The sequence below is a fragment of the Aspergillus pseudoviridinutans genome, assembly GCF_018340605.1.
Source record: "Aspergillus pseudoviridinutans IFM 55266 DNA, scaffold_8, whole genome shotgun sequence".
Taxonomy (NCBI): Eukaryota; Fungi; Ascomycota; class Eurotiomycetes; order Eurotiales; family Aspergillaceae; genus Aspergillus; species Aspergillus pseudoviridinutans.
This window is the reverse complement of record NW_025091288.1, coordinates 645,935-672,688: the sequence shown is the minus strand read 5'-3', so window position 1 is coordinate 672,688 and position 26,754 is coordinate 645,935. Positions and strand designations below refer to the sequence as shown.

The 26,754-nt window shown below is 49.3% G+C and overlaps 9 protein-coding genes across 9 annotated transcripts; 6 read left to right on the top strand and 3 right to left on the bottom strand.

Moving 5' to 3' along the window:
* Positions 1 to 289: 289 nt before the first annotated feature.
* Positions 290 to 4,064, bottom strand: Asppvi_010333 (putative cellular morphogenesis protein (Rax2); the record flags this gene model as incomplete). Its single annotated transcript, XM_043306179.1, has 3 exons — positions 290 to 525; positions 587 to 2,851; positions 2,906 to 4,064. 3 exons carry the CDS (start codon positions 4,062 to 4,064, stop codon positions 290 to 292), a joined length of 3,660 nt encoding a protein of 1,219 aa, XP_043162114.1.
* A 1,821-nt stretch (positions 4,065 to 5,885) lies between these two features.
* On the bottom strand, positions 5,886 to 7,324 carry Asppvi_010332 (acyl-CoA desaturase; the record flags this gene model as incomplete). The annotated part of the gene is made up of 2 exons (XM_043306178.1): positions 5,886 to 6,970; positions 7,039 to 7,324. 2 exons carry the CDS (start codon positions 7,322 to 7,324, stop codon positions 5,886 to 5,888), a joined length of 1,371 nt encoding a protein of 456 aa, XP_043162113.1.
* A 1,826-nt stretch (positions 7,325 to 9,150) lies between these two features.
* On the top strand, positions 9,151 to 11,279 carry Asppvi_010331 (FACT complex subunit POB3; the record flags this gene model as incomplete). Its single annotated transcript, XM_043306177.1, has 7 exons — positions 9,151 to 9,426; positions 9,502 to 10,022; positions 10,079 to 10,318; positions 10,375 to 10,506; positions 10,563 to 10,796; positions 10,850 to 10,922; positions 10,986 to 11,279. The coding sequence occupies 7 exons, from the start codon at positions 9,151 to 9,153 to the stop codon at positions 11,277 to 11,279; spliced, it is 1,770 nt and encodes a 589-aa protein (XP_043162112.1).
* A 2,400-nt stretch (positions 11,280 to 13,679) lies between these two features.
* Positions 13,680 to 15,405, top strand: aspB (septin AspB; the record flags this gene model as incomplete). Its single annotated transcript, XM_043306176.1, has 3 exons — positions 13,680 to 14,157; positions 14,242 to 14,708; positions 14,770 to 15,405. The coding sequence occupies 3 exons, from the start codon at positions 13,680 to 13,682 to the stop codon at positions 15,403 to 15,405; spliced, it is 1,581 nt and encodes a 526-aa protein (XP_043162111.1).
* Positions 15,406 to 16,652: 1,247 nt separating this feature from the next.
* Positions 16,653 to 17,842, top strand: Asppvi_010329 (uncharacterized protein; the record flags this gene model as incomplete). The annotated part of the gene is made up of 4 exons (XM_043306175.1): positions 16,653 to 16,720; positions 16,789 to 16,806; positions 16,988 to 17,211; positions 17,283 to 17,842. The coding sequence occupies 4 exons, from the start codon at positions 16,653 to 16,655 to the stop codon at positions 17,840 to 17,842; spliced, it is 870 nt and encodes a 289-aa protein (XP_043162110.1).
* Positions 17,843 to 18,759: 917 nt separating this feature from the next.
* On the top strand, positions 18,760 to 20,236 carry Asppvi_010328 (putative mitochondrial carrier protein; the record flags this gene model as incomplete). The annotated part of the gene is made up of 3 exons (XM_043306174.1): positions 18,760 to 18,972; positions 19,107 to 19,404; positions 19,476 to 20,236. The coding sequence occupies 3 exons, from the start codon at positions 18,760 to 18,762 to the stop codon at positions 20,234 to 20,236; spliced, it is 1,272 nt and encodes a 423-aa protein (XP_043162109.1).
* An 844-nt stretch (positions 20,237 to 21,080) lies between these two features.
* Positions 21,081 to 22,342, top strand: Asppvi_010327 (uncharacterized protein; the record flags this gene model as incomplete). Its single annotated transcript, XM_043306173.1, has 3 exons — positions 21,081 to 21,160; positions 21,216 to 21,488; positions 21,616 to 22,342. 3 exons carry the CDS (start codon positions 21,081 to 21,083, stop codon positions 22,340 to 22,342), a joined length of 1,080 nt encoding a protein of 359 aa, XP_043162108.1.
* A 634-nt stretch (positions 22,343 to 22,976) lies between these two features.
* On the bottom strand, positions 22,977 to 23,970 carry Asppvi_010326 (thiamine diphosphokinase; the record flags this gene model as incomplete). Its single annotated transcript, XM_043306172.1, has 3 exons — positions 22,977 to 23,621; positions 23,686 to 23,765; positions 23,847 to 23,970. The coding sequence occupies 3 exons, from the start codon at positions 23,968 to 23,970 to the stop codon at positions 22,977 to 22,979; spliced, it is 849 nt and encodes a 282-aa protein (XP_043162107.1).
* A 902-nt stretch (positions 23,971 to 24,872) lies between these two features.
* Positions 24,873 to 26,025, top strand: Asppvi_010325 (coiled-coil-helix-coiled-coil-helix domain-containing protein; the record flags this gene model as incomplete). The annotated part of the gene is made up of 3 exons (XM_043306171.1): positions 24,873 to 25,071; positions 25,241 to 25,613; positions 25,689 to 26,025. The coding sequence occupies 3 exons, from the start codon at positions 24,873 to 24,875 to the stop codon at positions 26,023 to 26,025; spliced, it is 909 nt and encodes a 302-aa protein (XP_043162106.1).
* Between the last annotated feature and the right edge of the window lie 729 nt (positions 26,026 to 26,754).

Here is a 26,754-nt window from a genome sequence, read left to right as displayed (position 1 = left end):
CTCCCCACCGCCAGTGCGACCTGCCTGGCCTGACCAATTGACAAGCAAGATGATAGAAGGATCGGCAGGAAAAGAAGCCGGGTATGAGATCCGATAAGACCTAGCCAGCGGAGAATTAGAAATCGACATTATCAATAGAGAAATTGAAGACACATTAATTAGGGTATAAAGCAATAGACGCTTCCCACGAACGTCGTTCTGAAGGTACCAGACAGAATCAAGAACATGATGTTTTTGAGTCGTTTTCCTGTTCAATTATGGACAAATATCATCGAGTCCGAATCTCGACTCATATCACTGGTGTACCTGGGTTCGGATGCTTGAGCGTGTTGAACAGGTATTCCGGAGGAAGCCGTCGCATCGCCGACGGCCGGTCGGTTCCATATGCTTGGGGAGCGCGCATGTAGCCCTGGCGGCGCCGCTGAATCTTATTGAAGATAACTCCGGCAATCACAATCAGGAACACGCAACCAAGAGCGCAGCAGAAAGCTACGAGGACCACTATTCCGTTCGAGTGGTAATGGCCTGTGGCAAGAGTTAGCATATGTGACTAAAGGCCTGCATAAGCCCCATGTGTACTACTGACCACCACTAGTGTAAGGATTCTTGTTCTCGTAGAACAATTGAGACATACTGCCCGACTGGCCATTCCACTTGGAAGACAGGAGGAACGGAGTCAGAGTGGTTCCATTGAATAGAGCAGCGGATGCATTGCCGAAATCGGGAATCACAAGGTGTCCTGTGATCAGCAGGGTCTGGTCATCATTGAGAACAGAAATATCACGATGCGTCTGGGACAGAGGGAGGATCTCAAGGCTGCGTATGGTCGTGCCGTCGCCGAAAATGCTTCCAGCGAAGTGGAGATTAGATCCATCGTAACTTGCGAGGAAAGAAGAGCCATTCTTCGATTCTCCAGCGAGCCAGAATCTTGAAACGTCCGTGTTTGCAGGAGTAAAAGCTGTCACAGTTCCAAGAGTGTCGGCCGTAGGGGTCCCGGCCAACGGCTCCCAGCTCTGATCTTTAGGATTGAAGGTTGCGACGACAGTCTGATTTCCCGAAATAGTAAGATTTCCAACTGCAATCAATTGCTTGTTGCTGATCCACTTCAGTGCCAAGACGTTACCATATAGAGTCACGCCTGGTCGATTCCACTGTGCCTCGGTTGTATCATAAAAACAGACGGCGGGGCAAGGCAGCGCTCCAGCAGTTTGGAAATTGCCTCCGAAATAGACTTCGGTGGTCCCAGGGCGGGCGGCTATTACATTGACTGAGACGTCTTTCCCGGTAAACGGGGGAGGAACATTCTCAACGAACGACTGGTTCTTCAAGTTGTATGCCACGAACCCATTAATCATGGAATTGCCCACGGTTCCGGTAACATTCCCACCTGCAAACAGGGTATCGTCCGAGACGGTCAAGGTCAAAAAGGTGGAATTGCTGTCAAGTCCCGAGCCAATGCCGCGGATGGTCTTGTCAGCGCCATTCAGAATAGCGAGATTTTGAACTGAAGAACCATCGGTGGCGGTAGTGGTGAAATGACCACCAAGAATAGTAAGGTTGCGGCCAGAATTTGTGTCATAAGCACCCGTGAATGTCCCAGCACTGGTATTAGTTCCGCCCACCTTTGTCAACAAGGGGTCCAGACTCATCCCGTCATTATACAACAGCGCCACAGCGCCTGCCGCTGCAATACCACCTGAAGCTAGATTGCCTGCGAGAATACTTGTGTTTTCATGTTTGGCGTAAGCGGATAATTGCCCGGCGTACTCAATTTGGCTGACGTTAAGGTTTTGAAGCCAGTTTTTGTGCGAGGGAACCCATACAGCAAACCCCGATACATCGGAAGCTGATTCATTGCCAAACGAGAGTATTCGGCTGAAATCACCGCTCACCCCAACCACAGTCTCATTGAGATCCATGGAGATGTTCAACTGTAAAGGAATTACCCGGTCGACAGGGCCGTTAACACCACCGCCCAGAGCTGACCAGGTTTTAGTATCGAACGAATAAGCTGCGACGTGTTTGAGGTTCTGGTTGACGCCGTCAGATGTATCGGTAAAGTTTCCTCCCACGTAGAGGAAGTTGTCCAGCACCGCCATCGATGTGACTTCAGAATTCAAACCACCCCCAGTCATTGCAGTCGCATTTCCATCACCGAAATACATGATATTGTGAATGGAAGAATCCGAGAAGTTTCCACCAGCATAGATTCTATTGTCATGCTTGGCCAAAGTCTTCACAGAAGCACCAGAGTCAAGTTGTAACCCCGCTTTATCAACGGCAGATTGAGTCAGATTCACACTTGTAACGTTGGAAGTGGGATCATATTCAAAAAGTCCATTCAAGTCTCCACTGGTCGAATTGCTTGACGCATTCGTGAGCACGAACTTGACCCTCGATGCTACAACCTTGATGTCTCCTTGGCCGGCCACCGGAATCAGCTTCACCTTTGGACGAAACGAACTACCACTGGCATCGACATGGCCGGTGTAGATGGTGTCGTACTTTTCGTAGAGATTCGTTTGGTGGATGACAGTCTGAATAGGCTCGTCGGAATCCGTTGTAACAGTGGCTGTCACGTTGACGATACCGCGTGAGCCACAGGTTCCATCTTGGGTACACCCAGGGGTGTAGAGAAGGATACTATAGTTTCCGGACTGCTTGATGTCGGGTTCAAAGACAACAGAAGTGCTGTCTGCAGTAGAATCGGTGACATCCGCCGTTAAGTACTCGGATGAACTCTGTCCGGACTCCGTTGTCGACCAAGAGCCCGTCCTCGTTGCTTTCGAAGGATACTGGATGCTTGCACATGTGGGCTCGTTAAATGCATCCATGGCATAGGCGAATATTTCTGTCATATTCAGTTTCAGCAAGCGCAAACGGTTGAAAGCATTTATAAACTCACCGTCCTGAAAAAGCTCGATTCCATTCAATCCGGCACCAGATCCATACCAGTCGGAAATCTCAATTTGGAATCCGCTCATACCCACGACATTCACGAATTCGAAGTCACGGTATTTCTCGTCTGTGCTATTGGACATGGCGCAAGTAGAGTCGCAATGAACGTCGTAGCCGGTGTCAGGATCTGTGTATGTGAAGTTCATGATGCCATTGTCCGGAAGCCTTCTGAACAGGAAGGTTTTGGTGCCCCTGCCCTCGAAATGGGTATTATACAGACGGAGTTTAGTTGGTCTGTACTCGAAACCCATATCTGCTCGCCAGAAGCCTGGCGAGTAATCGGCAAGCAGCCATGTCTTTCCTTCGCCGTCCTCACCACTGGTTTGGCATATAACATTCTTCGGGTCACTGTAGCCTGATCTCGAGGAAACTGCATCGGAGGTAATTGTGGCATCCTGGAGGTTGACAATCTGCTGCTTCTTCTTGGAAGATGTAGAATTGCCGACGCCATCAAATGATCCAGCGAAAATTATATGACCATTGTCATTCTTCAGGATGGATTCCACCGGCCCGTTGAGCCCATCAAAGGATAGTGTCTTCCAGCCTTCACCTCCGACCCAAGCGACGGCGTTCGATGTGTTCTCGTATTTGAAGTAACCACCCACGTAGACGCTGTTGGTCTCCTGGTCGCACAGCAGCGCCGAGACCGACCCTGAAAGACCAGGCAAAGCGGTAACTTCGTTGGAGTCAGGCTTGTATAGCGCTGCACCCTTGGTTTCAACGTCGCCTAGCTTAGTGAAGTTCCCTCCGACAAAGATACCCTCATAGGTTCCATCCTTTCGCGTGAACGCGCACATTGCACGAATCTGGGCATCGGATGAGGAAAGCGCTGTAAGTCCGCCATTTGGAAGTGGCGTCAGGATCGATTGTCCGGCATCGTGGACCGAAGCTGTCTTCGATTGTTCGATATATGAATAAAGTGACACAGCATCGAAATCTCCCGTAAAAGCGACTCGGCCTAAAGGCGACAGATCCAGCTGAGGTTCTGAAACTGAAGTAAATGATAGTCCCAAAGTAGGAACTGCTTGAAAGATTGTCAAAAAGTTCAATAGGAGGGCGTACGGAAAACCAGCCGTCGCAGGCCCAGACAGTGAGGCAGTCCTCATTGTTTAGGGGCGCGACGACAGACGAGGGGACAGTAATCGCCCTTAATTTTGTTGCAGAAATCCTGACCCAAGGTGTATGTAAAAAAAGAAAGCTGGCTAGGTGGAGAATGAAGATGACTTTCTATATAATGAGCTCAAATTCCTCCACCCAAAGCCATGCAAGAGGCTGGCAAAGGAGAGACTTGGAAAAGAGTGGAAGTGAGGAACACGAATAATGTGCTAAAAAGGGGATAGAAAAAACAACGATAGGTAATGAATGAATAGAACTCCGTGTTCTCAAGAAGGGAAAGACTCAATGCATGAATAAAAATGGGCAGGATAAGAAAGTTAACGAATGACTGAATGAAGTTGGATGATGCGAAGGAATATTATGACATGGCAGGGCAGTCTGCTCGAAGACTTGAAGTCTTGCTCATGGCGGTAGTGTTCCCGTTTACCTTAGGTTTCAGGTGCCTAAGGGTACTTGGATTCGATTATTATTACACAGTACACCCCTTACTCGAAAAAGTCTAGGTTGACTTACTGCGGCCCGTGTTGGTCGTCGTATCTCATTTAAGTGGCCCACTTCGAAACAGAGTTGAGGTGGTCCGGTATGTAAAACACGGCTCGACTATTTACCAGCCACGGCCATGTACCTAAGGCTTAGGTACAAAAAGGAGTCAAGGTACCTCAGGTACATATTTCGTAGATCCTAGGTACCGTACCGTACGAAATACACAGAATCTCGATGGGAGCCATGTAATAATAACGAGGCAGGATGCATGAATCCCTCCGGCGGGGGACAGACGCGCTGTAACTCCGTACAAATACTACTACGTAGTATATTTGGGTTGCGAAAGTTGATACTCGGTCTGCTTAATGCTCGAAGTAAGGTGGGACAATAATAACCATGAGATTAAGATTAATACATACGTGAAGTGCCTGAGGTTGGCTACCCAGAGTACAGAATACCTTACTAGTGCTACTTGATCATCTAACTTTACCAAGACTACCTAACTAGTAAGGTATCATCAAAATTACCTGAGTGCATACCTTACCTACGGTGTCGAGTTTGGGAACTAAGGTACCTTAGTAAAGTTCCTTGCTAAGTCAAAGACCTCGACACTAAATGCTATTCATAGTATCATAGTAGTATCAAGTGGCCAGACCACTGAATGTCGATAATGACGTATCTGGAATCTGCTATCTAAATACTATGCCACATTTTAACAGTTCATGTAGAATTCTAGGGGTATAAGTTGAATAATAATAATGACATGATTGTCAAAAAGGCCAACTGTCAACCTAGCAGTATCGAGCTCCTGCATTTAAGCACATAGTACAGCAAGGAATATCATCATCGTTTGATTTCCATGATATGAAACAATGAGCGACCAATATGATGATAATTCTGCGGTGATTTCTCTTCGCCTTTTTTCATCCGGGCTGTGCCAAAATCTTGCGATGTAATAGTACACGCTGGAGAACAGTACAATGATAGTTTCTGAAAGCATCATCAGTAATCACTTATTTGGTTGTTGCCAATCAAGGACATGAAATGAGCCAGAACGTTGTGCATACTGCGCATGTGTACTGGAGTAAAAGCAAAATTACGTATGTATATGCTAACTGCTCCAAACTTTACTTCTACCAAGCTGTCGTGGAACAAGCGGGTGTTGCCTTCATAGAAGGAGTGAGAGAATCATTGCTGAGTATGAATAGGTTCTTAAGCGAGAGTATGCTATCTACAGCCCTAACATTAATCTTCTCCTTTTGCAGTGGCTGGTCTACCCATGGTTATGAACCACTGTCGATCCGATTGCGCCGCTTTCACCTGGGGTTTCAAGCCTGGTCAATCTGCGGCTTCTCCGTGTCAATTCTCAGGGGTCGTTTACCCTTAGACGTGACATACTTCCACTGCTCCACTTCACATCCACCGCGAAGGATCCCAACGCGCATCGTCGATAGCAGATTATGGGCAGCGTTGGAGTGCTGATAGACCCCTCCGTTGAACATAGCAGTGGCGTCCTTTCCGATGGCCGATGAGATGAATGCCTTGCCTCCAGGATGCTCCTTGATGAAGTCGGAGACATCATGAATGATGCCACCAATGGCCACCAAGGCCTTGTTAGTTGACCTCGACTTAGTAACAAACTCATCCCAGTCTACTACAGGAAGTTGTTCGAGGGGAATGCCCCAGTCTAATGTGGCGCGTTGCTGATCCACCTTCTTCTGCAGCTGCTGCAGTCGTCCCTTTTCAATCTCGTTGTAACGAAATTGCTTGAGATCATAGGCGAGCCCAAGCTGTTTCCAGGTCCAGATCATCCACTTGGTCGGGTCGTACTGCCACCATTGAATTGCATTGCGATAGTCGGAAGGGAATTCATGATGGAAATTATGATACCCTTCACCTAAGGTCACCAGGGCTGTGATGACATGATCCCGCGGGGAATTACGGTCGTCGAATGGCTGCTCACCCAACCAATGAGCCAATGAATTGACACAGAAGGTGGCTTGTTGGATAAAGAAAACACGCAGAATCCCAGCATATACCAACCCACCCTGCCAATCACCCCATCCCAAGCCGCACAACAGAGTAGGAAGGATTAAGCTCATGAAGAGGGCGGACTTGATATAGTGCTTGTGCTGCCAGACCACCACAGGATCTGCGTCCAGATCTGTGACATCTGTGCGGCCAACCTTCTTGTAGTTTTGCTTGATAACGAGCCATCCGATGTGCGAGTATAACAATCCTTTCCGGACCGAGTATGGGTCCTTCTCTGTATCCGTGTAGCGATGGTGAGCTCGGTGGCCACGCGCCCACCAGCGGATCGAGCCCTGGCCCGCAGCGACGCCAGCGGCGGCCAGGTAAATCTTTAAGGGGAGGGTAGCTTTATACGAGCAATGCGCCCAGCATCGATGATACCCTGCAAAGTAAGCGATCTTGGCATTGACAAGGAAGTGAGAGGTGGACAAAACGTGGGAAGGAGATTACCAGCAGTAATGCCCAGGCCTGCATTAAAGTAGTATACAAGCGCAAAGAGGGCTGTGCGTGGATGTAGAGGGGTCCAGTAGGCCCCAATACAACCCAGAAGAGGGACAAAAAGAATGAAGAAGCAGTTCAACCAATTGATATGCTGATGCCAGTTTGACCATGTCATGGGTTGCTCAGTGATATGCGATGTTCTGACGGTGGTACTTTTACTCTTCTGCATGGGAGCATGATCAGTGGCGCCATCATCGGACTTGGCCTCAGGGCCCTGGACGTCATCAGAGATCATTGTGTTCGTCGTAGAAGTTGTCGATCCATCTGTTTGTTCGAGGAAGAATGTCAGAGAAAAGAAGAAAATCTTCAGGGTGGTTAATGAATAAGTAGTGGCTGGTTAGGTTTGGGTGATCGATACGATTAATGACTCGTTGGGAAGCTGAACAAAGAGGCTGCTAAGTCTTGGATTTGGACACGCCATGTTTCGCATCCCTGCGAATAGTGCTAGAAGGAATATCGACGTTGTTCTTTTCAAACCTGATATTAGTGTTGATGTTGTTGGGGAAATCTGTTGAGAGGGTGGGAACTGCGCAGCAATCAGGCGACACAAGGGGATTGACCTCAGCAGATTATGACTCGAAGATTTTAGGAATTATGATTATTTCCGGCAGCAAGTTGAATGTCGTACTAAGCATAATTCGCAGGTACCCGGCCTACATGAACTTTTCTGCGCATGGAACTCGGAGAGTTGTAGAGGGGATGGAGGGGTGGAGGTAGGCTGCTATCTCAATCTGATCACGGTACGAGAGCCAGACATAGCTCACCATGGCCACGAGAGGCATCGTGTGATAACTGTATAGGGAGCTACGTGGAAAGTTGATATGACCTTGTGTGAGAGAACTTCTTGGAGTGGTGTCTGGTGGTTGAGAATGGCGACTCATCCAAAGCCTGCCATGTATGATAGCTTTCGGCCACAGTCCAATTATTATTATCATCCTCACCTGGTCCAGTTTTATCCTCTGGCTGGGGTTGCGCCTCTACTAGGAACTTCCGGCGGGCATGTGGCTTAGATTCACGGCTATCAGAAAATCCGAGAGTTCTGTTGCACGCAAGCAGAAGCTTTGCCATATGAGCCATATGCTGGGTCTATTCGAAGCCCTGCTGCTTCGGCAACTCTTCGCCTCTAAGGTGGGACCATTGTGTAGTCTGGAACACCGGCTGCTTGATATCGTCTGCATTCACTGTACTGAGGGCTTAATTAGCGGCATGTCAAGGCATACCCTCCTTGGAGTAAAACTGAACAATGGCGCCGGGGGTCCATATCGTCGATTGAGAGGGCTGACGGACGGGAAGGTCACGTTGCCTCGTTTCTTCCCATCAGCGGCGTATGAATGCAGTTTACTGATTTCCTAGTTGTGATAGCTGTAGTCCGGGAGTTTGTGTGGCAGTAGTTTGGCTGGTTTTGCCAGCCATAACATGATGGACATGCCAATGTTCTGAGGGATGAGGCTTCTATCAGATCAGCGCCCTGATCAGAATTGACTTCGAAGAGCGCTGTACCAAGCACTAGCCGCAGCTCGAGCGCACATCTCCCCACCATGATTCCAGGAGTTGATGCGTGCCCTTGATGGCMATAGATTATTTGTCTAGATACCTCAAATCATTTGAGACAGAGTCTCTCATTCCACAGTGCTGTTGTCAGCTATCAGGTTGTACCTCAGCAGTCATATGGTTATCCTAGGTCATTGGATGAGCTGCATTTGTTAAAAAAGTGAATGATTTGGGCGTATCATATCATGGATAGGACATTTCTGGGAGAGCGAGTGGCTGAGCATTATTGGGGCCTGAGGCAGCGGCTTTGTTGTGCAAGAAGTGGCGCCAACTTAAATGAGAACCGCGTGAGTTGCCGACTGCCGCGCGCAACGCGAAAGTCCAAACTCCAAAAAAGGGCTCATCTCAGAGTGAAGCTCAGCAGCTGATAGCTATTTTGACCTCTGACTACGCTTTAATCGCCACATACAGTATCGCGATTCCGCTCACTCTTCGTTCTTGACGCCGAAATCAGGACTTGTGAATTTACATCCAAGGGCGAATTGCTCTAAATACCCTCCACAATGTGAGATGCCTTCGTCGCACTCGCTCTCTTGGACTCGTTATACTCATCTCATTCATAGGGAGGCTTTTGACAACATTTACCTCGACCTCTCCAAACAGCCCGGAAAATGCAAGCTCGCTGAGAGTGGTTTGGGATGGCGCCCTTCTGGCGGCGGTGATACGTTCACACTTGATAGCAACAATATCGGAGCAGCTCAATGGAGCCGGGCAGCGAAGGGATATGAGCTGAAAATCCTATCGCGCTCATCGGGTGTGATCCAATTAGACGGGTTTGACCAAGAGGTAGGACTGGTGGCGAAAACCAACCTTAATGGTAGAGCTGGGGACTGTTTTACTGACTTTGCGGATTTTGAATAGGACTTCGAACGATTGAGCAAGGCGTTCAAGATTTGGTACGGCATCAATGTTGAGAACCGCGAGCATGCACTACGAGGGTGGAATTGGGGTAAAGCAGAATTCACAAAGGCAGAACTCGCTTTCAACGTTCAGAATCGACCTGCATTTGAGATCCCGTATTCGGAAATCTCGAACACAAACCTGGCGGGAAAGAATGAGGTCGCAGTCGAGTTCGCTCTTACGTCAGACGGCGACGCCAATGCCCAACCTTCTGGAAGCACAAAGAATCGCGGTCGGAAAGCTGCTGCAGGTCCGGATGAGTTGGTGGAGATGCGATTCTACATCCCGGGGACGGCGGTCAAGACAGAGAAGGGCATCAAGACAGAAAATGATGAGGAGAACGGAGAAGAAGAGGAGGAAGAAGGCGAAGAACAGAATGCGGCCAATCTCTTCTATGAAACTCTTATGGAGAAGGCAGAGATTGGCGATGTCGCTGGTGACACCTTTGCTACGTTCCTTGATGTCCTTCATCTTACACCCAGGTACGTCTCTCTTTTGAACGCGCCTTTCCGTGGCTTCGTATTAAGGAACTCTGCAGAGGTCGCTTTGATATTGACATGTACGAATCGTCCTTCCGACTTCGCGGCAAAACATACGACTACAAGATTCAATACGCCTCTATCAAGAAATTCTTCCTGCTCCCTAAGAACGACGAGATGCACACACTCATTGTATTAGGTCTTGACCCTCCTCTACGGCAAGGTCAGACTCGGTATCCTTTCCTGGTCATGCAGTTGAAGCTCGATGAAGAAATCAGTCTGGAGCTCAACATGACAGAGTCAGTTCTCCCCGAAACGTCGTTTTGGTGTCGAACTTGGAACTAATTTTCTGTAGGGAGCTATTGGAATCCCGCTACAAGGATAAGCTGGAACCTCGTTACGAAGAGCCGATTCATCAGGTCGTCACCAAGATCTTCCGTGGCCTGTCTGGCAAGAAAGTCATCATGCCATCAAAGGACTTTGTCAGGTCAGTCATACTTAGCGTTTTCAATTTGCCTGACCCGTGCTGACTACGTGCAATAGCCACCACGGACACAGCGGAGTCAAATGCTCGATCAAAGCCAACGAAGGTCTTTTGTACTTCTTGGACAAGAGCTTGATTTTCGTACCCAAGCCCGCTACTTACGTGCAGATTGAGAATATTGCTGTTATCACCATGTCTCGTGTTGGTGGCGCCGTGTCCGCAAGTAGAACATTCGATATTACGGTCACATTGAAGGCTGGAATGGGTGAACACCAGTTTAGTAACATCAACCGGTATGCCATTTCCCAGAACTACATGCCACTAGTGTCACTAATACCTACCACAGTGAGGAGCAACAACCACTTGAGGAATTCTTCAAGGCCAAGAACATTCGGTTCAAGAACGAGATGTCGGATGACGTATGTGTACTCCGACAACAAACCACAACTGTCTGGTCATTAGATGCTAATATATTGCAACAGACCTCGGCGCTCATTGCCGCTGCCCTTGACAACGATGACATGATGTCTAGTGATGAGGATGGCGGGCGGGCTGATCGCGGCTCAGCAGATGAGGATGAAGAATCTGTTGACGAAGACTTCCAGGCGGAGTCTGAATCAGACGTTGCGGAAGAATTTGATTCTGAACACGAAAGCAGCGGCGGCAGCGCAAGTGATGCAGAGATGGATGACGCTTCGGACGCCGGCGATGACGAGGAAGATGTGGACATGTCAGAGGAGGAACGACCCAAAAAGAAGAGCAAGATTGGGAAGTAGTTTGGTCTGTACTGGACAAAATCGACATACTTATGACCATGGTTGTATAGTGAATACAAATTGGAAGCGAACTCTCCTTTCCTTCACAGAAAGGCTGTACCATAAATCTGCAGACTGTCATGGTAATCTACTAATGAAGTACGACTCTCGATTCTGAGCCAATAACTAGATATACAGTCTACTCTTTAATTGCAAATACAGAGATCTTTTGGTGGAGGCTCCAGTCACTATTGCTTGAGCTCACTTTGGTTCTGATCTGTCGCATAAGCATCCGTCTATCGCGGCAGCTCTCTGTTTGTGGCACAACTATTGAAAATCAACACAGAAAGGGAGGCACTTATGCAAAGCAAGATTCGGTCTATCACTTCAACAGATGCAGACTTACTGCTAGGGTTAGGCTGGAGGAAAGTTCATGAGTATGCATTGAACCGCGTCCATCTTGGTCATAATTCATCGGCGTTATTTGTCTACAATGAATAATGCAGTTATGTATGCAATATGTAGATAGATCTCTGTAAAGCTACATTAGAATCAGCAGTAAACTCTTTGGCCTTGTGATAGTTTGAAGCGCTACTTATTCTTTATCAAGCACTACCTAGTAATCTGCCCTTCTAGGTTAAGCATCCAACCTGACTTATATCGTTTAATCAAGTGCTCTCAAACCCTTGCCTGCAGATTTTGTACTACATCCTAATACTGTTTGTATGTTACCTTACTTCACAACGGTGTGTGCTGCCAATGGAAAGTTCCGTATGCCTTGAATAACCCGTAATATGAGCTGAATATATATTGACGATGGCACCATACCGGTAAATTCTTATATTCGCTAACTCTACCCGATCTCGGAGTATCCCCGAATCTGGCAAAACAATTGCATATAGGATATAGCAATCAAAATATGAATACTCACTGCCCAGATTTCCACTTTACCAAACCAATCTGATGGACCATCGATGGTGGGAATCCGATCCTGCCTCAGGCCGCTCATCAAGCTAATGATTGGTCGGTGGCTAAATTTCCGTTTGAATCTCGACGGGAAGTTCCATGGGAGGCTTGTTTTTACCCCTGACTGAACAGGTAACCGCCGTACCCTCAGTATTACGGAGAGTACCTTACAAGTACCTTCAAGGAGCCAGACGGAGATGGCTCGCTATATCGTACATACACATGATATGAATGAACTGACGGGATGTTGTCAAAATCGGGGGAAATTCTAGATGTCAGTAAATCTTATGCGCTAAGCTAATTATAAGAGCCGTGGGGCCTCTTATTGATTGTCAGACCATAGATGTATAGTTAGTGGACGGTACAGTAATGTTCTGAAAGCTGTAGCTTCAAAGCTCGAGGTTGTTTCAAATGTTCCGGAGCAACATAAAAGAAGTCCTAACTCGATGCTCTATACTCCATAGAGACGCGTCTTTTGTATAGAATCGCACTGTTCATCCTTGGGCAAGTTCTCAGTTTTTCTGAGCTTCTAAATCTTTCTCAGTAGTTAGGAAGCGTGCAATGTCCATGGGAACAATAATCAAAGCAAGGATATCTCCAGCCCTTAGGGAGGTAAGCTGTGTAGAATGGTATAAATTAATGGGTCTTTTTGCTCAATGTGCATGAGATTCATGCCTTAAAGGATTAGATAGATCAATGCTGTTTTGTTTCTCAGGACAAGTATGTGCTTGAGGCTAAGATTCTGCTTATTTGAGCGTGCCCCTTTCTTTGGCGGATTGGCAGTATCTAGTTAGTATGTAGTATGGCTCGCTCCAGCGACCACCTTTCTTCGACCTCCACCCCATCACTCTCCGCAGGCCCAGTTTCCCCTGGTTCTTCATATTATTATTGCTTCACTTCTCTCGTTCAACGACCTCTTCCTTTTATTTGTACTCAATAATTTTCCCTTCATAGTACTTTATTTTCCTACAATAGTTATTGTGTCTACCTTTTTTCACACCGCCGTTGAGCTTGATTGGGATTATTTACCGCGATCTTGGTCCTCCTCTGCTCGTGGTTGACTGATTTCACCCTTTGCCAGTGAAACAGTGGTGAGTTAAGATAGCACTTCCGGGGCTGGAACTCCTCCCTACTCCTGCAAACCTTTGAGACCGAGGCATCGATTTATTTATTGCCCTTGCTTCCTTCTGTGCCCCTCCTTCCCCTAGCTGCGTGCAGTAGGAACCTCTGTTTGCTAATTCAGAAGCCGCTATTCAGGGGAACTTCCTTCTTGACGCTCGCTATCTTGATTGCATCCCACGCTCGCTTCTAGAATCAACGGATAATTTTTACAATGGGTAAGCCCACTTTCGATATCCTTTTGCATCGAGCTACATTCTTGTGTCAATCTGTCCGCCATCTACCCGTCAAATCTCACTTGTCATCCTCCTAAATTCTACGTGCTACAATACAACAATGTCTGTGGCCTTGGAGAATCCCACTGTGGAGGAGAACCTATCAATAGGATCCTCGAGTCCGACCCTCAGTTCGCTGCAACAGAAGCCGGGACCGAAGACACTTTCACTGTCCTCTCTCCTGCCAGGGGCCTATCTGTCTGGAAGTGAAAGCCGAATCACATATAACTTTGCTGACTCTTCTTCGGATGATGTAGCTTCACCATCCTCTCCTGCCAATGGCACTCCCGCGTCTGTCAAGGAATCACCTGCGCCTAGCAGCCCAGGATCTCCTTACGTTGAGCGTAGCAACCCCATGGGTGCCGGCAACGCTCAAACAGTCAGCTCCAAAGATCCAAAAGCTGCGGCTCAAGCCGCCACGGACATGAAGAATGTCGTTCGCCGCAAACTGACTGGCTACGTTGGTTTCGCCAATTTGCCGAACCAATGGCACCGCAAGAGTGTGCGCAAAGGATTCAACTTCAACGTGATGGTTGTTGGTAAGTTTTCTCCGGATCAGTTCGAAAGCGACCCCAATTCTGAAGAAGGGGAGTCCACCACGGAATGCTGACTTCATTCGATAGGTGAATCGGGTCTTGGAAAGTCGACTCTCGTCAACACTTTGTTCAACACCTCCCTCTACCCGCCCAAGGAGCGTACCGGCCCCAGTCACGACATCATCCCGAAGACAGTCTCGATCCAGTCCATCAGTGCAGATATCGAGGAAAACGGTGTCCGTCTTCGCTTGACTGTGGTTGACACTCCCGGCTTTGGTGATTTTGTCAACAACGATGACTCGTGGCGCCCTATCGTCGAAAACATCGAGCAGAGATACGATGCCTACTTGGAGGCGGAGAACAAGGTTAACCGCACAAACATTGTCGATAACCGTATTCACGCCTGTGTATATTTCATCCAGCCCACCGGCCACTCGCTGAAGCCCCTCGACATTGAGGTCATGCGTAGACTGCACACCAAGGTCAACCTCATTCCTGTCATTGCCAAGGCCGACACATTGACCGACGAGGAGATTTCCCTCTTCAAGCAAAGAGTAAGTAGCCCGCGCTTCTCACCGATCATGAATTGGTAACTAATCCTGTCAACCCCTTTAGATTCTCGCAGATATCCAGCACCATTCGATTCAGATCTTCGAGGGACCACGCTACGAGCTTGACGACGAGGAGACCATCGCCGAAAACCAAGAAATTATGTCTAAAGTTCCTTTTGCCGTTGTTGGTGCGAACACCGAGGTCACCACAGCTGATGGCCGTAAAGTGCGTGGTCGTAGCTATCCTTGGGGTGTCATTGAGGTCGACAACGAGGAACACTGCGACTTTGTCAAACTGCGTCAGATGCTGATCCGCACTCACATGGAAGAGCTCAAGGAACACACCAACAACTGGCTCTACGAGAACTACCGGTCCGACAAGCTTACCCAAATGGGTGTCGCCCAAGACCCAAGCGTGTTCAAGGAGGTCAACCCAGCAGTCAAGCAGGAGGAGGAGCGTGCTTTGCACGAGCAGAAACTCGCCAAGATGGAGGCAGAGATGAAGATGGTCTTCCAGCAGAAGGTTGCAGAGAAGGAAAGCAAGCTGAAACAGAGCGAGGACGAATTATACGCGCGACATCGCGAGATGAAGGACCAACTGGAACGCCAACGCCAGGAGTTGGAAGAGAAGAAAGCCCGGCTCGAGAGTGGAAGGCCAATCGAAGAGAAAGGGAAGAGGAAGGGCTTTTCTCTCCGTTAAGGTCTTACTACCTAGTCACTGGAACTCTGATGCTTCCCATCAAAGAGCACTACCTTGGGAGCACCAAAGTTATGCAACGCTGCCGGAGACCTACAGGTGTCTCTACGTTTGATCCTGCACGACTGTTGATTAATCGAGCGCTCATTTCGACTTCCCTCCATTCTCGTGTGTTTATTTGTTTCACCACGCTCCTTGAGACTCTTCTTCCTCGTATCTGCTTCTCTCGGTAACGACTCCCATTTAATTGCGCGGACCAAGAAAAAGAACTGCCCACCCTTTCTTTTGCTTTTCCAGCAAGAATCGATGCTCCATCAATTGAGACTTGACTGGGAGATGGGTTGGAACTTGCGAACCGCGAGCGGACGAGTAACGCGTCTGCTTGCTCGAGTTGTCCTTTGCTTCACTTGCAGGATTATGAATGAGCAAGGGCGGTGGCCCGCTCAGGTCGAAATCAGCTGTCTTACGCCCACTTTCCACTTCGCCGTCATGTACTTTTTCGCCTACGTTATACCAGGGTGTCTGCATCTTTCCTATTCCCCAATCTGGCCAATCACTCTTCGTGACATTCTATTCTCCTGCCCTCTTCTGCTGCCCTTTTCGTTACACATTTTAGTGAAATACCTCACCCTCGACCATCCTTCTCGATGTCCTATTTCCTTTACAGTCTGCTCTGTTCTAGTTGTCAATTTTAAGTTGTTGTCAAAAGTAATCTCGGTTCTCTCGCTAGATTTCTTGTGTCGTACATGTCGGGGATATGATGTAGTGGAGGACAGAGAAGCGACCAACACGTAAGGAAAACCAAGAAGAAGAGAAGCAGACGAAAAACATGAGGGACGACGACAATCAGACTTGCACGGTCGTTCAAAAACTTGTATAGCAGAAGTTGAGGTTTGCATTGAACAACTGCCAGAAGTTGCATCATCCCGAGGTAGCACTCGACGTCATTGCGAACAATGACGAGGCGGAGTAGAGCCGCGAGAGCTTCCCGCCCGTTCTCCAGCTAAACCACTTCCAACAATATAGACTAAACGCACACCCCAAGTCGCAACGTCTCCCCGCCCAGCCTCCCCTCACAGTTTGCCGACGGATTATCGAGCCTGCCAGCCTCAATTAACTGAATTTTGCCCTAATACCCCAAAAAATTGTCTCTGCTATTCCATAGCCACTCTTCTTCCCAGTACCTTTTCGTCCTTCCTGCTTCCTCCGGCTACGCAACACTTTAGATAACAACTATCCACACAGCACTCATGGCTCCTCCACCTCCCTCAAACTTGCCACTTCCTGAGAGGCTAAAGGCTCTCGTTCAAACATTACAGTATGTGGACTGCATTGCACATTGATCTCATGGTTTGGGTACTGACGAAGATGGCGTGAACCCTTTAGATTTGCTTGGTTTGTTGGGTAGGTCACCGTTCATATTGCAACAGCACTCGATCCGCCCCGTCAGTGACTCGGATTATAAATTTATTTCATTCTCAATTTGCTTGGCGCCGTCAACGCATATAAGCCTTGTTATTCTACCATCAGGGCCCTTTGGAAGCAGGCAGTAGCATTAGCTGGCAGGTTCACTGACTATCTACAGGCACGTGACGCTTCTCATCTCGGTTTTCCGTTATCTGTTGTCCTATGTCACCTTCAACTACTACTCCTCTGCTGCACAGGTGACTTATCGCCTGGCGTTTATTGCGGCTGCCGGAACATATGGAATTGTTGTGTACAAGGCACACATCGCCCGAGGCCGCCTCCAGGGCAGCGTTCCCAATATTGTGCTGAAGCTCGCTGGAGACGAAAATGTCCAGTACCTTGGTGAGTGGTTGCTCGGCAGTTCACTACTACAATGACTTCTCGGACAGCCTTGGCTTACGAAGTTACATCAGGAATGGCTTTGGTGTGGCTCTACTCTCGCCAGATCCCTCTGGCTCTGCTTCCCTTCAGCGTGTACTCCGTTTTCCACGTTGCGACCTATACCCGTGCCCACTTGATTCCTACTTTGCAGCCTCCTAGCCAGGGCGCGACTGGCGTGGCCTCTCCATCCTCCCCTGGCTCTCCCAAGCCTGCTGCGAAGCAGTCTCCTTTGGCCGATACCATTGGAAGATTTGTCAAACAATATTACGATACCAGCATGGATCTTGTTGCCGGGCTCGAGATGGCGCTCCTCTTCCGATTGGTGGTATCCCTACTCTCCTTCTCCAAGGGCAGCATCGTTCTCTTTACCCTCTATCTGGCTTTCTTCCGCGCCAGATATTCCCAGAGCTCATTTGTCCAGCAAGCTGTCCGTCATTTCACCGCCAGAGTCGATGCCTCAGTCTCTCACCAGAGCACTCCTCCCGCAGTTCGCCAGGGTTGGGAACAGTTCAAGAACGTTGTACGCCAGGGATACGATGCCACGGATCTGAGCCGCTACACCTCCGGCGCTACTGCCAAGAAGCCTCAGTAGTCCGGATTGCTGAAAATGCTGGCAATGTCTGTAATGAAGAGCGATCCTACGGGGATCCTGTCAAGTTTCTCCTTCCTGGGAGTTTCTTGGGGTCGCTTTCAGATATGTTGCGTTCGCTGATGATGTCTTACGAATACAAGACCATTGGTCTGACGATGATCAGGCCTGGCTCGTGGTTTTGAAGATAGGAGCTGGTGGTGAAAACTATGCGAGAGAATGGCAGAAGTGTGCATGGGGAAGCGGGCTTATGACGTAGCCTCCTTTTTGCTCTAGTGTTTCTTGCAGAGATACTGCAACTCTTGGATGTGCGAGATGCAATGAGATCTTCAATGCATCTTATACCCTCATTCACGGTGCGATTATATTGTCGATTGTCGTTGGTCCTCTATTAGCCATTTGCACTGTCTTGGTTGTATCGTTCTTAAATAAGCATATCACATCTGTCAAGTGGCTTTCGGAATTTCAATAGTGATATTAAGATTTCCTGATATTCTTGCCGAACGTGTGCAATCCCGAGTAGTTGCCGTCCTCAGTAGGATCAATATTCTCCTGGGTTGACCGGAATGGTGCCTGAGGCTGTCACAGGGCTCGGGCTCGGGCGGCGGAGGAAGCGGAAAAACCGGCCGAAATTTTGGGAACTTTTTGCGGTGTTTGCAGAGGCCTATAGGAAGAAACAACCACCCTTCTCTTCTTGTTCGGCATATTGAGAGGTGCGATGTCACCGATCCTCGCCTCTCCATTCCCTTCAAACCTTGTATAATATTGAACTGTATTCTTTTGCGCTTGACTCTCACTTTCGCTGTCATCTTCCCGTCATCTTCGCTCGAGGTGGCGTGCAGTCTTACATCTACGCCGCCGCAAGTCAACCACCGTGGTCTGGCCCGCACCACGATCTGGTGGATTGCGGTGTCCTTGCAATGAGCTTGACCTCGCGTGTATTCGGCCTGTTTTCGACGACAGAGACATCTACACCTGATTCGACTACGTCGTCATCATTCTTGCAGAATGCCAAGAGCGGCGGCAATAATGCTTCTCAGAATGCCAGTCCGATGAAGAGGGAAAACGGTGCTCTTGCAAGACAAGATGCTTCGATGGATGAAGAGGAGGAGCCCCGTCCTCCATATCTGCATGTATGTCAATATAGTCGCAATCACCTGGCTCGTGATGAATTGGGGTAGTCTGCGTTAGCGCATCTGAGTGGAAGACCCTTGCGACGGGCCCTTTTATCTTTATGTGCTGATGAATGGATTTTCTTTGAATACAGGCAATGCTTGCCGGAGGTACCGGAGGCACTTGCGGCGACATGCTTATGCATTCGCTAGATACGGTCAAGACTCGACAACAAGGCGACCCTACCTTTCCTCCGAAGTACACCTCCATGACCTCATCGTATGCGACCATCTACCGACAAGAAGGATTTTTCCGCGGTCTTTATGGTGGTGTCACCCCCGCCCTCCTTGGTTCTTTCCCAGGAACTGTCATTTTCTTCGGGACATATGAATTCACCAAGCGATGGATGTTGGATGCGGGGATCAACGCGAATGTGGCATATTTATCTGGAGGTATGTCGGAGATGATCCGCTGGGAAAGTTCGACGTGCAATCGTGCTGACATCCTATTTTTTCCTCGCTAGGGTTCATCGCGGACTTGGCCGCTTCTGTTGTATATGTTCCCTCTGAGGTGTTGAAGACACGGCTGCAACTCCAGGGGCGCTATAACAATCCTTACTTCAATTCTGGATATAATTACCGCTCGACCTCGGACGCGCTGCGAACGATCATTCGACAAGAAGGGTTTTCTGCGCTCTTCCATGGGTACAAGGCTACCATTTTCCGTGATCTACCTTTCTCTGCTCTTCAGTTTGCTTTCTACGAACAGGAACACCGCCTCGCGAAAGAGTGGGTGGGGTCTAGAGATATCGGTCTTGGGCTAGAGGTCTTGACTGCTGCCACGGCTGGTGGAATGGCAGGCGTGATTACTTGCCCAATGGACGTCGTAAAGACTCGAATTCAGACACAGCAGAACCCAGATGCTGTCAAGCCTTCTTCTGCTTCGTCGAAGGGCCCCGCTGAGCACGCTTCTACCAAGGAGACTCCTCGGCAGCATACTTCAAGCCAAACCACTTCGAGCCTCCGGACTCACTCCCGGCCGATATCCACCGGAGGAGCTTCTACTTCTGTACGGGCCCCTGGAACGCCTCGCCTGGACACCTCGTCATTCTTCACTGGTTTGAAGATTATCTACCAGACTGAAGGATTTTCCGGCTGGTTTCGCGGGGTTGGCCCACGGGGCGTTTGGACCAGCATACAAAGCGGGACCATGCTGGTCATGTACCAGTATCTGCTGAAGCAGCTCGAGGCCTGGCAGACTACTGGGGAGACGGGACCTCTTTAGTCGAGCTCCTTATTTTCCATTAAATAGAGGGACACCCCCTTGTAGATATATTCGCATCGCAGCCTGAGCATATGTGTGTGCGCCTTGGCAGGCTACGTTTTGCAGGGCGTTCTGGCGGGGTTGTGGCATATTGATTTTCTTCCCCTTCTGCATCGGACCAACCTCTCCTCGCTATTGCGCATCATGACAAGATGACAGAAATCGTCACTGTCATTCGTTGATATGTATATGTACCATTTTTGGAGAGGTCTTGGTACGGCATTTGTTTGTTTCTTTCCTCTCTCGCATAGACTCTTAGACGATGCCTAATATGCGATGTGTACCATAGATCAATACTCTCTTTCTCTTCGGGTATCGAAACAAGATAAAGAACCCCAGTAGAAATAGAATGAATGAACCGTGTTCTCGAGAATATATCAATGAGAAGAAAGAACAAAGAAACGTAAAAGAGAGGATTGAATGTTGATCGCTTCCGGGCCAATGACGGCGAGGCTGTTCAACCGCGCGAAGCAACGGCGATGGGGCGACCACAACAACCCAAATGTAAACAAAGCGCCCCCAGCCCCACGAGTCACCCCCTCAGGCAGTCAAGCCTTCTGTTGTCTCCAGCGGTGATGCAACCATCTCTGTCTCTCTCCATCCCCATCTACCTTGGTTATTTATTAGATTGACTCCCTCGATTTCCCCTGGTTTCACTTTTGTTTAACTTGTTTGCTCCGTGCACTCGGTATCGATCTCGATAAGCGCTCCAGTATATATAAACAACCCATCCCTTACTCTGTGTTCTGCGCCCGTCGCATGGTCCCCACACTCTTGGTCTACCCGTCTACCCGCGCGTATCACCATGTCAAACGGATTGAATTGGCTGAAGAAGCTACGCAGGTCTGAGGTCAACGACCTCGCGCACGCTGCCGGACTTGATGAGTACGCTCCCGGAATGGCAGAATAATAAAATAGAGCGCTTCTAATCTGTGCGCAGCTATGCGGATTACAGCAACAAGGACGCACTGGCCGTCGCGCTCAACAAGTTCCTTCAAGATAACCAAACTATCCTGATCAATGTTCCCGAGTTGAAGGAATACTGGACACGCGCGTCTTCGTCATCGCCCGGGCGCGTTACTTCCCCGGTCAAGAAAGCTGTTGGGGTCGACCTCACGCCTGCCCCGAAGAAAGCTACGCCTGGCCCACGGAAAGCCACGCCTGGAACGACGCGTCGGAGGCAGACACAGCCAAAGAAGGAGGTTGAAGTGACGTAGGTCTTTACCATCTCCATTTCCTTTCTATCTCCCTGTTTGTCGCGTTGTCGCGTGGCGGCTTTCGTGATAGCTTGGATATGCGCGTGTAGGTTTAGCGACAGTTTTATTGACTTTGCTGCGTAGGGACGACTCGGAAGCTTCGGAGGCCTCAACACCGAAGCAGGCTGCCACTGCTGTAACTAAGACTCCTGTGCGCTCTCAAATCACTGTCGAGCCTCCACTATCGCCTGCTTTGGTCACAGATGCGATTGATCGGCAGACCGCCGAATGGCGCGAGCGCATCAACGACGCGTGGGTCCGTTCGGGCGTACAGGAATCCTCCAACTGGGTGCGCTCGAAAATGAGCAGTGTACGAGCTGTGGAGACCATCGTGATGGCTGTTGAAGGCGTTTTTCTTATGAAAGATCTCATCCCCATCCGTTATCTGACCACTATCCCTGCTGTGCCGGCGATCAATAGCCCCGAGTTCGCGCTTAGGGTGCCCGATCTCTTCATGCTTGTGGATGGGGCCTTTTGGGCCCCGTTCTCCCTGTGKCTGCTTACGAGCTACCTCCTACCATTGCTCTTTGCTTACTTTGTCAACATCAGCTTGCACGCAAGCGGCAGTCCTGTGCCTGAGACGCGCAAGGGCCACAAGGCGCGTCCTGAGTTCGATCCCCTCAGTTTCAATATCACCAAAGCCGTCATCGCCTACGTGGTTTACGCGCATCATTTTAACTTCATGGGTCTATACAGCAACTTCTCCATTGAGAGGGTGAATGTATCTGTCCCCTTCCACTGGCCAGGCATGCTTACCACTGCGGCAATTGGGACTGTTGGCACTCTCTATGAGGCTATTCTTCGCAAGTAGATATAGATATATGTGCTTCGATGTCGGCTTGTCATTGCCTTGCGGCGGGGTTGCGTTGGACGATGCGTTGTTGCGCGGTTGGTGCTCAGGCTCATGAGAAGCAATATATGGGCTCATGAGAAGCAATATACCAGCAAATCAGCGGTAAGAAAAAGGGTGGAAGGGCGAAGAGAGTTGGACAGTTGAACAAGGAGGCTTCTCGCTCCACTCACGTGTCAGGATGAGTTGAAGCTCATTTCTTGGATATCTTCTTCTCGGGGTTTAATACGGCGTGATGTCTGTTTGGGTCTTGTTTGCTGCAGTTTTTGGTCCTTTCTGTACTCGCTTCAGAGGGAGGCGCCTTGGTTGTATCTCTGGACTGTCGTCTTATTGTCACTATACTCAGTATATTCGATCCACTTGGTTGGTTTTGGTGTCACGGAATCAATTGATCAATCTATTATTTTACGGGCTTCCAAAACATATGGAAATCTCGCCGCTCTAGTCCACAGCTTCAGGATAACCGACGTCTTCGTATCATACTTCTATATACTGTATCTTGGGTATATGTACATGTGCCAACCACCATCCCAGCGTGAGTCTATCTGACCAAGCAGAAAAAAGAAAACAACGCAACTTGGGAACTGAGACTCCATCACCGCATCCTCTTAAATCTTTGCGCCAGCTCCAACGTAAATAGAACAGGAACCCCCGTGTCCACAGTCACCTCATCAGCTCGGATATGATTACTCGTACTTATTTGGCCTCCAATCTCGGTCAGCCAGTCCTTCACATCCCACTCTAAACCACGTGTCGTGATCCTCGCCGGTCCGGACAGAGGAATTATCCCGACATTCTCCTCGAGCAAATAATAATCACCCTCTTTCTGCTCAGGACACACACCAGGCCTTTTCGTTCTCGGCGTGAGAATAGTGTGCCTTCCCGATTGCAGAATAAAGGTGATACTCTCCTCGGAGATCAGGTACAGATCCCCCGCGGCCGGCTCTCCAGCTACCTCCCTCGTCATCATATACAGATGATGGATCTGCGAGAACGCCTGGTCCACCCTCCCGCCGAGGCCGCCCATGATGAGAATCTCCAGGCGCGCGGACAGCGACGGAGTTGAAATCTGGCGCTTGGTGATGATCTCCGCTGCGTGCGCACGGAGGTACTTGAGACACTTGGTGAAATCCGTCGAGTATTGATCCGGATCCTCAAGGACGGGGACGCCCAGGCCCTCGTAGTGCGAGCGCACGGAGGGGCGGATGGAGTCCAGATCGCCGATTATTATGTTGGGTAACTGGATTCCGGTTTGTTAGGTATGCGGTGATTCTGTCTTGGTGGTAGGACAGGGGGTTTTTTACCTCTTGGGATTCCCTTCTCTGCTTGCGCATCATGTCGTAGAAGCGGTTTGCGCCGCCGTCGGCGCATACGGTGATGCATGCTTGGAACGAGTTAGCTAGTTCGGTTTTGATTATGGCGGGATATTGCATCGAGGGGTTGCACTGTGCGCAGGCACATATACCATGTTTCTTCAGGACTTCGAAGGCTCTTTCGTTGATTGGCTGGTTGAGGACGAGCAGCGCAAATGGAGCAATGGCTTCGCTGGAGTCGCAGAAGAATTGAGTTGGATCCCACACGGTTGACATTATCGCTTGATAAGTTGGATTTCCAGATGATTTGGTCAGTTTCTCGTCTGAGGAGACTCGAGCTCAATCTGTGTCCGGTTAGACTGGTATGCGGGCTGGAATGGGGATACGATGATGTTCTTACTGCGGTGATGTCACGCACTGGCATTCAAGGGTATCTCAGTATCTCTGGCTAGACAGGCGATCACTTTCCCAACTTGAGACCCATAAGTGGTGAATTGTCTTTGGAGGGAGCGATGGTGTTGAAGAAACGATGCTCTGCCGCATTTGGGAAAAGTCTACCTCTACCGAAAAACCGTATGGAGGGGCTTAAGCTGGTTGTAGTAGATTTCAAAAGGGACTGGTGATGGTTGACCTGGCAAGCAGAATGGCTCTTCACACGAGAGAATCTAGCAAAGAAGCCTTGACCTTGATATCTTCACTTCTCGTCTACTACTACACAAGATTAGTCTTCGATCTTGATGTTCTCATTCACGTCATATATATATCGTTATGGCATCCCAAATTTCAGTAGCACTAAACATCTCTCTTTAGTTCAGAGATCAATTTTACATAACAGCCTGATCAGCATAAAGCCAGTCATCGAGGCCATGAACTGAAGACTGGATTTATCAGCGCAGCTCTTATAATGGTAAGCACCTGCAAAAAGAAGACGATGGAAGTAGATGCGGACGTCATCTGATTGGCCAGATCAAAACGTGACCACCCACCTTACTCTCAATGTGGAAATTCACGAGCCTCAGGCTGGCAGGACATCACCAATTCGTTCACATCCTCTCTCTCCGCTTCGCACCGGTCTGGCCGGCCATATCCTCCTCAATTCGATTTTGCATACCGATTGAATGCCTGCATAGTCGGTTTCGTATTTACCTTTCATATTTCCTGCTTCCTTCTTCCGCATCATGTTCCGTCCCGCGACCAGAGTTCTCCTCCGCGCGCCGGGTGTCGCAACCCGTGGCCCGGCCAGCAGACGATTGATAAGCACTGCTCCCCCAAACACCAAGTCGAGGAGTTGGAAGAATACCGCCGTCCGTCTGGGGTTGGCCGCCGGAGCTGTATACTACTATAACACGAGCAATGTCTTTGCCGAGCAGCCGTCATGTATGTGCGAGATCCCGGTTTTGGTCATTACCTTTGATTCGGTCATAGCTTTTTTCCCTTCCCACATAATTGGAAGTCTGCGTTTGAAAGAGCAAGATTCGGATAATAGCAAGCTGTTTTACATATAAAAGATGAATCCCGCACTAATTGAACTTGGTCAACGATACAGTCTCCCTCCTCTCCAAGCAGAGCACACCGGATTCTTCCGATGAAAACCGCCTCCCAACCCTCGACTCCATCAAGCCCAGAATCCGCGAAGAAAGACAAGCAGAATCGAAGGCCGTCTCGAAACCGGATGCGCAGCCCACACAGCAAGAGGCCCTACCCGCCTCAGAAGCCGCTCTGAAGTCGCCCCAAGAACTCGAAGACGAAGCCGGCCAGGAAGCGGCCTTCAACCCCGAGACTGGCGAGATCAACTGGGACTGCCCATGCCTAGGTGGCATGGCTCATGGTCCTTGCGGTGAGGAGTTCAAGGCTGCGTTCAGCTGCTTTGTGTACTCCACTGAAGAACCCAAGGGCATGGACTGCATTGACAAATTCAAGTTCGTTCTATCCTGACCTTTCTGGATATCGCTCGGGATCAAGTCATGTACTAATCAACGCTTCTAATGTGACAGGGGCATGCAAGAGTGCTTCCGGAGGTACCCCGATGTCTATGGTGCCGAGCTCGAAGATGACGAGGAGGCCGACGCCGCAGCCGCCACCGCAGCCGGCGTCTCAGAACCCGGCGAGCAGGCCGTTTCCCCCGCCGTCAGCGCCCCCGCCGCTGAGATCGATGCCGCCTCTCACCCGGAAGAAAAGCGGGCCCGCGCAAAAGACGTTCACGCCMAGGTGAAGTCGGAAGTTGCCGAGAAGGCCGAGCAGGCTGAGAGCGAAGACCTCATTCCCAAGGCCTGGCACGATACCGAAGGCAAGAACGGCGATGTCACCAAGGCTCAGCAGACAGAGAAATGAGCAGTCCCATCTTGATAGATCAATACATATGACGAGCAGAACAAAACTTCCCTCGTATCAGTTGAACGGCCCAGAAAGGGTGGGAAGTGTGGGATTCAGGCCGTGTACTACTATATCTTGATCGCTCTCTTTCCTGCACTATTTCCTAACGGAATGACCGATCTTTTCCTTTTCATCCGTCTGGGTGGTTTTCATCATCTCCATTCTGATCTGCATCTGCTTCATTCTCCTGATTACCCTACTCCATCATGTAACTTATTGTACTTTATGTTCTGGCCATTCAGCAAGAGGAGCGATAGAAAATAGAGCCTTCTGTGGAGTTACCATAGCACTTTATCATGTGTCACTGATCTATCTTTAGGGGTTCGATAATATAGGTCCGGATAAATCAATGCTTCGTTGGACTATTGCAATCTAGTGTTCAAGACACGCAAAATGGATTGATGCTTCAGCTGAAGACGGTGACCCGGCTAAAGCCCTATGACCTCTCCATGTCCGCGCTTGTTAAGCAGCGGCACCCATATCTTGCTTCCAGCTTCCACGGACTCAAAAGACTTTCATTTTGAAGACATTGCCATTTGAGTTGTGGCAATTCGACCTCAGAAGACAAGACTGTAGAGCATAGTAGCCCGGTAACGGCCACAACTATCCCCGCCGGAATCCAATCCATGACATCGACCATACCATACGAAGGCTGTATCATGCTCCTCACAAAGTCTTCTCGATAGT